At 45.3% G+C, this 11,577-nt stretch overlaps 1 protein-coding gene across 27 annotated transcripts; it reads right to left on the bottom strand.

The window, feature by feature from the left end:
• Window positions 1-291: 291 nt before the first annotated feature.
• On the bottom strand, window positions 292-10,483 carry LOC123497131 (uncharacterized). Of its 27 annotated transcripts, none has more exons than XM_073508896.1 (11): window positions 9,979-10,483; window positions 9,821-9,892; window positions 9,252-9,361; window positions 9,053-9,164; window positions 7,886-8,108; window positions 7,374-7,490; window positions 1,616-1,748; window positions 1,213-1,285; window positions 1,084-1,122; window positions 845-899; window positions 292-706 (listed from the first exon to the last, which is right to left on the bottom strand). In XM_073508896.1, the coding sequence occupies exons 6-10, from the start codon at window positions 7,444-7,446 to the stop codon at window positions 879-881; spliced, it is 339 nt and encodes a 112-aa protein (XP_073364997.1). In that variant the 5' UTR covers window positions 7,447-7,490; window positions 7,886-8,108; window positions 9,053-9,164; window positions 9,252-9,361; window positions 9,821-9,892; window positions 9,979-10,483; the 3' UTR covers window positions 292-706; window positions 845-878. The 27 variants fall into 27 exon arrangements, with proteins under 27 accessions (XP_073364997.1, XP_073364981.1, XP_073364989.1 ...); XM_073508880.1 differs by having other exon boundaries at window positions 8,806-9,164; window positions 9,252-9,295; XM_073508888.1 differs by having other exon boundaries at window positions 1,222-1,285; window positions 9,252-9,295.
• Window positions 10,484-11,577: the final 1,094 nt, after the last annotated feature.

Below are 11,577 nucleotides of genomic sequence, written 5' to 3'. Positions count from 1 at the left end.
CTCTTCACAATTTGTTTTGTGGAAGTCGTCCATCCATCCCACAGGAGCATGCAAACAAGCAAGCAAGCAAGCGGCTTTGCCATGCTTATCCATCCATTCTTCCTGCTCCTCTATGCGGTACTGTGCTGCCTAGTCTATTTTATCTGTCGGCTAGCTCTTGATCCACCAAACATTTTGTATTGTTGATCCAAGCCAAGTCGGCCGGGCTCTCCTTGTTATCACTAGGTCAATTGTTGATTCACTAGATGACTCGTTGCGCCAATGGCGCAAAGGCCGAGAGGGAGCCAAGAATTGTGAGAATATTCAGACACCCAAGTCTTTACTACTGGTACATAAATGCTTCGTTACAATGTGATACACAAGGGAAGTAGATAGGAAGGGACACATTATATAGATGGTATGAAGCTACATAGATGGTAGGCTCATAGGTTTAAACAAAGTCATTAAGATCAGTTTATGCTAAGTAAAGCTACATAGACAGAGATGCATCATGTAGATTGTTTTGATCACCCAGCTTATGGTAAACAGCTACATAGACAGAGATGCATCATGTAGATTGCTTTGATCACCTAGCTTATGGTAAACAGCTACATAGACAGAGATGCATCATGTAGATTGCTTTGATCACCCAGCTTATGGTAAACAGCTACATAGACAGAGATGCATCATGTAGTTGCTTTGATCACCCAGCTTCTGATCTCACCGCCTAGAGATGCATCATGCAATAATTTAAGAACATGTAACAAAAGAGCAAACCAATACATTGTTTGACTTTGACCAAAACTGATATGCCTTCTTTTCAAGAAGGAAGGGAGTACAATTTAAATGTAAATAGGGAACTCACTCCACTTCCTTGAAACTCTGTCAGGTTTCCTTTCCTAAAATCTGCAAATAATATCCTAAAAAAATCATAGTCAGTTATGCTTGTTATTATAGATACATGATAAACGATATCCAGTATGATTCTGAACTACTTGAGCTCTAAGTTTTATTTGCAAAGCCTGACACACGACTAAGCTTCTTATATACATACATCACATAATATGCTTGAATTATGTTTGAATAGGGAGGGTGAGAACTAACAAAATTATCAGTGCACAACAATTTCCGATGAAAGAAGACCTGGCAGTCAAGCATAGTCAAGCATTCAGGGAGGAACTAATCGGCGTCAGTCTCATGCCATATGTATTCAGATAGTTGGCATATACTCACGCAATTGACCTCTTGGTAGTCTTGGTTCATCCATTGCACCGGTATATCCTCCCACCCTCCAATATGTGTTAAACTGGGTAAAAGAATTGAAAGCTCAACATTGCAGTATACACAATAAAAAAAATTCTGCAATGACAGCGAAAGAAATAGACATGTCTATCTAGAAGCAATAACACATCATGAAGCTAATAAGTAGAGATATACTGGTTGTTTAATCTGCAGGTGCTGCCATGTTCTTCTCAAGATCAAAATAGTAGTAATCAAATTTCACAACTAAAACATCAAACAAACAATGGTTAATTAGTAAAGAACCAGTTTTATCTATTGCAGCGACACAAATTTCTTAGCCTGCGTACAACAACTCTTATGTGGTAAGAAGTCAATTCTGCTGGGTAGTAAGTACCTCGTGAGGATCTCCCACATGTTGTAGCGTCTAGCCAAGATGATGGAGATGGTTGGCATGGCGAAGCTGTAGGAGCCACCCATCACGACGGGGAGGCGAGACACGAAGAACATTTGCAGTAAGGTGTTTATGCCTGTAACGAACAAGAGCGTCTAAATTTCCTGGTATGTATATTGAATGGCTAAATTTTATTCAAATATCTGGTAGGTACATCCACAATAGCACAACAAATAATGTAGTTAAAGGTGTAAAAAATGTAGGGGGTTCATCCTTGCTTTGTGATACCAAAAGTTGCAGACATAAAATAAAATTTATCACACTGTTGGTGTAACGCCCCGGACCCGATGCGCCAGGTGTCTTCCAGTTATTCGTCGTTGTTGCCATGTCATTTGCTTGTGTGTTGCATTTTGCCATGTCATCATATGCATTTCATTTGCATGTCTTTCAAAACTTGCATCCGGTCCTTTTTCCCCGTTGTCCGTTTCGTGATCCGACACTCTCGCACGCGCCCGTCGCCCCTCTCAGTCCTTGTTTCATGAGCCGGAGAAAAACGTTCTCGGAATGGGTCGAGATTTGTCGAGTGGCCTTGGTATAGCACCGGGAGACCACCCGTCAAATTTCGTTCCATTTGTAGGTCGTTTGATGCCCCAACGGTTAACCACGTAGCCCGAAACCCCCTTCTTTTGTGCAGCCCAAGTCCAGCCCACTATACCCCCACCGACCAGAACCGTTCGATTGTGATCGAGGGCTCCGAAACCCCCCTAACCTTAGCTCCTACCTTATATATACACCCCTTGGTCCATTTTGGGCATTCCCTAGCCTCCACCTACCTCTAGCCTTCCCCTTCCCCAGAATCCGCGCCGCTCCAGCCTCTATCCGCCACTTGTCGCCACCCCAATCGCCATCGCCACCGCAGCCGCCGTCGTCGGCCAATCCCGTCGCGCCAAGCGGCCTCCCCGCGCCCCTGCCTCCACTCCCGCCGCCGCGGCCCACCCGGCCCAGATCGGGCCCGCCCCGGGCCGCATCTGGGCCCCGCAAGCCCGCACACTGCCCAGCCGCGCCCGAGCTCGGCTCCCACCGCCGCGGCACCTTGCCGGAGGTCACCTCGGCCTCCCCGCTCCCCGCGCCATCCTCCTCGTCGACCAGAGCCCCGCCGCAGCTTCTCGTCACCGGCGCCGCCCCTGGAGGATCCCGTCGTCGGCGCCCTTCCCCGTCGCCCAGCGCCCGAAGGCCGCCGCCTCCACGCCCACACCTCCCGTCGCTCTCCAGCGCCGCCCTGCGAGCTCTGTCGAGCTTCCGCTGCCGGGAATGGATGGATCCGGCCGGGATCCGCCAGATCCGGCCATCCCCGGCCTCCGCTCCTCGCCGGAGCACCTCCCCATCGCCGTTAACCGCGGGTCGCCGCCGCCCCTGGTCCCGCTCGGGGTCGATCCAGGAGGACGACGCCCGCAAGCCGCTCGCGCGCGTGGGCCCCGCCAAGGCCCAGCCCAGGCACCCCGGCCCAGCATCCCGTCGGGCCCAGCGCCCCGCCCCGCCTGCCTAGCCTCCTCTTCACGTGGGCCGAAGCCGATGGTGAGCCACCCCCCCTCCTAAATCTCGCTCGTGCGTACTTTAACTATATGACGCTCATATTTTTTTTTTCTGGAATTGGCCAAGTCTCTGAATCCTCATATTATGTGGGCATCTTTGCCATGCCATAACTCTATGCATGTTGCTCCGATTTGTGCATATAATATATCTAAATGTTCATTGTGAGATGCTCTACATTTCATTCCATTGTGTCATGCTTGTTTAAGATTATCTTGATGCCCTAATCATCGTTGCAAGAGTGCTATATGATGTTAACTGCTATCTGTTTATAGAACTTGGTGTTTTGTCTTTTTCATTGCATTTTATGTGTGCATCTTATGAGCATAAGCTCTACATATGTTTTGAACTACATCATGTCCTTACAGGGGTGTTGGTCTTGTATTTTTGTGATATGTGTGGTGACTAGCACAAGCATGCAAAGTAGCCTCCATGATGTTGCTGATTTCTATGACTTAGTCATTTCTGCTAAGTCTGTAGCTATAATATTGTGATGCCATGTAAACCTGCTGTCACGATGAGTTCTATGCATAATCTGGAGATGTTCACTAAGGATGTTTTGTTATACATGTTATGCTCTATCCATCCATACCCTTGGTTGCATTTATAGCCTGCTATAGCTTGTTGTTATCTTGCTCTCAAGTTGTTAAATAATGTTGCTGTCAGACTGTTAACATGAAGTTCGTTATTGCCATGTGTTTTGCTAATGATCCATGCACCCTATGAATATGCTATTGCCATGTTTAGCTTCATATTTATGCCATCTTACTGTTGGTTACCTTTTCATGCCATGTATTTCTCTGTGGTGAGTGGTTCAAGCTCACCAACATGCCTACTTATCGTTGTTTCTGCCATGCTCTGTTTTTCTTCTAAGTCTGAATCTGTTTATGAAACTTGCTATGTTTACCTGGGTGTCATCATATCTTCTGTGCCTTTTTAGCTCTTGTTCAGTAAGGGACTTTTGTTCTATGCAATTAGTTGATTCATGCTATGCATTTTTTTGCTATGATATATTCCTGTAGCATGTTGTTTTCTTACTCTAAACTTTGCAAACTGATGTTATTTCTGCCATGTCCAGTGATTTCTGCCAAGTCTGTGAATCTGTTATTATTTGCAATCTTGTCATGTCTTTTGAGCATATTCTAGTGGTTTCTAGAGATAGCTCAGTGTTCATGTTTTGTTGTGCTTTACCTGTACATCATGTTCATGCCTTTAGTTATCATGTTGAGGTGATGTAGCATGTTGTTTTGATACTTGCAAGTTGCCTAGTTGCTGTTTTAGACAGATTGTTGTTATATCTTATTTGGAGTGTATGTGTTGCACCGTTGCTCCGTTTTGAGCATGCTCTATATGAAACTTGCTTAGTTTTGCATGTAAATTCATGTTACCTTGTTGGCTTCATATTTTGAATGTGTTTGCTTAATGATTGAATGCATTTTGCATCAATGCCATGCTTAACTTGTTTTGCTTATATCTTCTAAGCCGTAACTCCGAACTAAATGAACTTTATATGTAACTTGACTAGAATTTCGTGTAGATCATCTTGTGCACTCTATTTCCCTGTTTAACAACACTAAAATATGCTTTAGGGCATAACAGTACCAAATTCGAATATTACTTATGGGGATTTTCCGGAATTGTTGTTTGTTGTTCCGGCCTCATTTAAACTTGCCTAAATAGTTAGTTTACTTATGCTTCACCTCTTGCCATGTTTAAAAACATTTAATATTGTTGGGTAGCCTAAACAAGATCGAACTAAATAAATGTTGTGAAGTTTCGTCAATAAGCAACTCGTTGCATATTGAGCTCCACTTAACTTGTAGTATTGCTTGTTGCACTTTGCCATGCCATGCCATGCTATTTAAACCGGACATGCATCATACTTGAATTGTGCATCATGCCAAGATTATGCTTGTGTGTTTACCATGTTGTTTGCTTCTTTCCGGTTGTGCTCCTTCTCAATAGTTCCTGTTTCGTTGCGATTGTGAGGATTCGTTCGTCTACGCCTGGTTCGTCTTCGTGGCTTCATCTTCTTCATGGACTCGTTCTTCTTCCTAGCGGGATTTCAGGCAAGATGACCGTCACCTTGGATCTCATTACTATCATTGCTATGCTAGTTGCTTTGTTCTATCGCTATGTTGCGCTACCTATCATTTGCTCTTCTAGCCTCCCAAATTGCCATGATACCACCTCTAACCTTTGTCACCCTTCCTAGCAAACCGTTGTTTGGCTATGTTACCGCTTTGCTCAGCTCTTCTTATAGCGTTGCTAGTTGCAGGTGAAGATGAAGATTGCTCCTTGTTGGATTATGTTATGTTGGGATATCACAATATTTCTTATTTAATTAATACATCTATATACTTGGTAAAGGGTGGAAGGCTCGGCTTTATGCCTGGCGTTTTGTTCCACTCTTGCCGCCCTAGTTTCGGTCATACCGGTGTTATGTTCCGTGATTTTTCGTCCCTTACGCGGTTGGGTGATTTATGGGACCCCCTTGACAGTTCGCTTTGAATAAAAACTCTTCCAGCAAGGCCCAACCTTGGTTTTACATTTGCCCCACCTAGCCTTTTTCCCTTGGGAGTCGCGCATCCCGAGGGTCATCTTTATTTTAACCCCCCCCCCCCCCGGGGCCAGTGCTTCTCTAAGTGTTGGTCCGAACCGAGCTGCCTGCGGGGCCACCTCGGGGAAACTTGAGGGCTGGTTTTACTCGTAGCTAGTCTTATCCGGTGTTGCCCTGACAACGAGATATGTGCAGCTCCTATCGGGATTGTCGGCACATCGGGCGGCTTTACTGGTCTTGTTTTACCATTGTCGAAATGTCTTGTAAACCGGGATTCCGAGACAGATCGGGTCTTCCCGGGAGAAGGATTATCCTTTGTTGACCGTGAGAGCTTATAATGGGCTTAGTTGGGACACCCCTGCAGGGTATAAACTTTCGAGAGCCGTGCCCGCGGTTATGTGGCAGATGGGAATTTGTTAATGTCCGGTTGTAGAGAACTTGACACTTGACTTAAATAAAACGCATCAACCGCGTGTGTAGCCGTGATGGTCTCTTCTCGGCGGAGTCCGGAAAGTGAACACGGTTTCTGGGTTATGTTTGACGTAAGTAGGAGTTCATGATCACTTCTTGATCATTTACTAGTTTACGACCGTTCTTTGCTTCTCTTCTCGCTCTTATTTGCGTAAGTTAGCCACCATACTTGCTTAGTCGCTGCTGCAACCTCGCCACTTTACCCCTTCCTTACCCATTAAGCTTTGCTAGTCTTGATACTCATGGTAATGGGATTGCTGAGTCCTCGTGGCTCACAGATTACTACAACACCAGTTGCAGGTACCGGTTTGCGATGTTCATGACGCGAGAGCGATGTTACTTGTTTTGGAGTTCTTCTTCTGCTTCTTCTTCGATCAGGGGATAGGTTCCAGGTCGGCAGCCTGGGCTAGCAGGGTGGATGTCGTTTGAGTTTCTGTTTCTGTTCATCCATAGTCGGATGTTGATCTTATGTATGATGTATTGATGTATACTTGCGGCATTTGTATGCCTTGTATGTATCCCCATCTATTATGTAATGTTGATATAATGATATCCACCTTGCAAAAGCGTGTCAATATGCGGTTCTATCCTTGGTGGGACCTTCGAGTCTCTTTAGGATAGTATCGCATATTGGGCGTGACAGTTGGCTCCGTGATGCTCATGAGCTTTATGAGTTCCAATTAGTTTCCTAGTATTTCTATCATAATCATTTGCCAATATAGAGACATATCACTGCAGAAGGTTTCTTCTTAAAAGGAAAATTAAAGACACACCCCTTCGGTTGGAATGAGTACAAGCTAGGTATATCACATATGCACCATAATAATTTCAAAAGGGGTGCAAAAATATGCATCCAGCATAGAACATAAATCCCTGTGTATAAGGGAAAAAAGTAGTTTGCATATAAGGATATAATACATGAACGGACATAATTGTGTTTGTGTGTGTGTGCATGCGTGTGTCTCCAATAATTATTCTAGTAACATAACCTAATAATTAACATATTAACAACACTATTGCTTGAAGGGTCCAATCAGAAGCTCCCAATTATTTTAGTCTGCCAAGTAATCTCTCTGTGTTGCAATCTTCAAGCATATTTTATAACCAACTTATTTATTGATAATGAGAAAGAAGAACTACCTGAGCAGCTGAGAGGAGGGCTTGTATACACTAAAATCCAATCTTGCCCTGTGAGGGGATATTCAGCATACATGTCCACTGAAGCTACAATGCCAATGATCTGTTGTGATACAGTTCCTGAAATTTATGATACGCTATAAAATCATTTTGAGTAGTAGGCAACCATGCCATAACTGAATCTATCAGCAAGCAAAAGTCACATTCCAATTTTGAAGTAAGCATACAGTTTCCAAGTTAAATGCTAACATACTGTATGAACCGGAGAGAATAGATCTCAAGTGATTAAATAAGCAATAGATACAAAATCTGTACTCTGAGGCTGAACTTACGTAGAAACTTAATAACTAAACTATATATGTAAGCTAGTAATTGCTCCCATAAACTGAAAAGGAAAGACTGCTAGTAAAAAGAGCCAACAAGACAACCAATATGCCCAAGCTCCAGAAAAAAGAAATAACCCAAATACACCGCCAAAGCAAATAAAAAATGACAGGATAAAAAGAATGATCAACCTGAACAGATCGTAGGAAAGACAAAAAGTCTCAAATTATTTGTTCTTCCAGAGTTGAATTACTCCTTCCAAAGCAAATGGTCAAGATAGCTGTAGGAAGGAACACCCAAAAATGGTGCGCCCCCTCCCACGACGGAGCCTGACGGAAGTGGCCGGTGGGCATCAGCGGCAGGGCCGAGCCATCTTCCTTGCTGGCTCTGTCTTCCCCATCTTCCTCCCTGGCTCTAATTAAGGCATCCAAAGAAGCAAGTAGCTAACATTAGTTGATAGAGCCTTGGAATTGGGCCACAAGATCATGGCAAAATAACAGGAGCACATCATTTCTTGTGGTTTGCATGGTCTCTCAAACTTTTCATGGCTGGTTTGCTATTACTTCCAATTTTGCTTGTACTGTATTAAATAAGCCCTATTAAAGCATACCAAAGATGGTTTTCTATGCAAAATAAATAGACCAAAAATGAATGAAGCAAAAAAATATGCAGATGAAACCTTTCAATAATGAACTAATTCCTAGTTTAACCGAAAGGCATTACCGTACGTGAGAACAAATATTGTGAGTGAGCACTAACAAGAAAATTCAGCAGTGCATTATGCCATAGTTTCCTATGATCTAAACCGGTTGGAGACACGAATTGTTAATGCATCTTCCTTTGATCAAGAACTGGCTGGAGACACAAAGTATTAATATTTTACTTATAATATGAGCAAGAACAGAGCCAAAACTAAGTCCCTAAGGAAATGCAGTATTATCTTTATGCTAAATATACATTTCAAACACATGTCAAATAAACTGGATTTGAGATAGTGTCAAATGTATCCCGCCGGTAACGAGCGCCATGGAGGGACAGAGAAAAAAAACGTGCGCTTGGCCATGGAGGCAGTAAGGGCGCGGTGAGAGGCGGAGACGGGCGGCAGACCTACTTTATCTTCCCGGCGGCTGCACCCCGGCACGACCGGAGCGCAGCCATTTGGTAGGTGTTAGCGTCTTATCATCAACAGAAAGCAGCAGCAATGTGGGATTCTTATAAAAGAACCAAGACACAGTCAGCATTACATGCCAGTTCCGTGCCAAATCAAGCGCACTAATACCTGCAAGCATGCACTGTGGCACCAGCATAATTTTCTCTTGCATGTAAAGCATATTTAATATTCGTTGGTAACTCCGAACCTGAATACCACCATCTTCACCAAATTTCCCATGTATCACTGGGAAGACAATGTCAACGTTGGCAGCAAGATGCTCTGCGAATTCAGACAGGGAGCCGAATTCTTGTGCTAGACTGTAGAAGGTGAAGTTTAGAACTGAACAATTTGATATGGACTAAACATTAGCAAGGAAGAGAAATAAACCATGGCAGTAAGCTCACCTTTCAAGCTTGAAATCAAAGTCTGAAGGGGTGTTGGAATACAGCTGTGGAGTAGGAACATAAGAGACTGTCCTTTTACAAACAGAGTGCTCCAATCAATAAAATACTACCTTTTATCCATGAGGGTATCCCAATCAAACCAAACAGAGTAGGCAATTGTTTAATCAGAATTCAACCAAGGGAATTATTGTATGACCATGTGTAGAGAGAAATGAAAGTGGGTTCAGATAATGCATCTGCAGATTCAGTTCAGACAAACTAACTAACACCACAAGTAAGCAGCGAATGACAGAATATTCAGCTAAGGAATGTTATTGAATGATTTCAGACAAGCGAATTCAGTACAGTCAAACTATTACTCCGGCCGAGTGTCAAAAACGCTCTTATATTATGGGACGGATGGAGTATATGATTATCAGATTATTTATAAAGAAATCAAAGCGGGATCCTCTGATAATGCATCGCCAGATTCAGTTCAGATAAACGCATTAGCAACACAGCAAAGCAGCGAATGACTGAATATTCACTTAAGGAATTAATAAGAGCAGTTAAGCAGATAGGTAGCTCACCTGCGTCGGCAATATTGCGAACTCGTTCATGCCGCAGTCGATGTTGTAGCAGCTCACCAACAAGTCCTCACCCTGCATCCAGCATTCCTCATCAGCGAACCAACAAGCAACCAACAAGCAAGGGCGCGGTGAGAGGCGGAGACGGGCGGGAGACCTACTTTATCTTCCCGGCGGCTGCACCGCACCATGACCGGAGCGCAGTCGCCGCCACCCTTCTCCGGCACGGATCCACCGCTCGTGTGCACTTTCTTTGGCAGCGTCGCCGAAGAGAAAACTGAAGGAGAGGAGGAGGCGTAGTGGAGAGCAGGGAAGGAGGGGAACGGGGCGAGGTGCGGAGGAAGCGGGTGAGGCGTTGGGGATGGGTACGATGGCCAGGGTGCTCCAACCCTACTGCTCCTTCCCCCAACGCCATCCTCCGGTCTCCTTGTCTGCCGCACCCCTCTTCTCCACTCGACAGAGCATCGGGAGCTGGCGAGGGCGGGGTCGAAGACGCGGGAGCAGGAGAGGGGCGAGTGGCAACAGCGACCACGCGCTAGGTCTTCGACGGGAGGAGGAGAGAAGTGGAGGAGAGGAGGCGGCGGCAGCAGGAGGAGGCGGCGGCGGCAGGAGAGGCGGAGCCGTCTGCGGTTGGTGGCGGATTAGGTCACGAGCTGGCTTCGTTCTGCTCGCTCACTGCGTTGTGTGGCCTTTATATGTTCAATGCGTGAAATGACGAAAATGCCCCTGAGAGGACATCGATTTTACATGCGGTGGCACAGCGCTATACGGGGCGAATTTACACGCGGCACTGCGCTATACGGGGCGACGTGGATGGCTTCCTCGTGCCTAGCAGTTCTCGAGGGTTTATATGTTCAATACCCAACCCCCTATTTCCGGGGATGTTTCTGCATTGAGGTTTCACCACTTGGGTGAAAGCAACCCATAGACTAACGGCATGAGGGCACGTGTATTAAATTGGGATGTGACGGGGTAGAAACTTATTTGTGGCCGTAGTTTGTTTTGTATTTTTTTTGAACTTGCTTGCTCCTTCACCGTGTGGCTCTAGCCGTTCAAGATGTATGTGTTTCACGTGTTGTGTTAGTTTTCAATTTTGCTTTTCCTTTTTACGTTGTTCTAGCATGCAGTAGGCCAGGTTGTGTCACAGAAAATATATGTATGTGTTCGCATGCCAGAGGACCCACGTAGAATGGTTAAGAAATAAGAGAAAACCGGTGGTTAGCGCTGCGCACGTACGTTCAAATGCAAGGTGACAAAGGTACGTGGTTAAATCAGCTACTGCATGCATGCAGACGAATGGGAACACGCCGCTTGAGTGGACGAGCGGCCAATTGCAACTGCCCGAAGCGGTGATCAGGGGATTGGCACTTGGATCCAACGACAAGATGACAAGGTGCATGCAGTCGAGATGGAACGCGGCGCCTGAGTACGTGACTGGCCAATAATAACTCGCCGAGGCGGTGCCCTGGGGATGCGTGGTTGGGGCCAACGACAACAAGACAAGGAGGTATGTGCGGTCCGGCAGTTGGTTCAGCGACAGCGAACTGTTGGGTAATTTAAAAGTGATTGGGACACCCAGGACAGTCCAGCTTGCCACTTACTCAGTTCTCATAGATGTTCCAGAGATTGGCACCGCTTGCATGATCTACTCTTGATGCGTCTGTGTTTTTCTTTTGTAAGCCGTGCCGTTTATATGGGTCATTCTACACCTGCCGCTGTTCTACACTTTGTGTTTGGTTTTGTTTCATACTCTCCATCCC

This window comes from Aegilops tauschii, chromosome 2, assembly GCF_002575655.3.
Source record: "Aegilops tauschii subsp. strangulata cultivar AL8/78 chromosome 2, Aet v6.0, whole genome shotgun sequence".
In the NCBI taxonomy this organism is placed as follows: domain Eukaryota; kingdom Viridiplantae; phylum Streptophyta; class Magnoliopsida; order Poales; family Poaceae; genus Aegilops; species Aegilops tauschii.
This window is presented reverse-complemented; position numbering and strand designations above follow the sequence as displayed.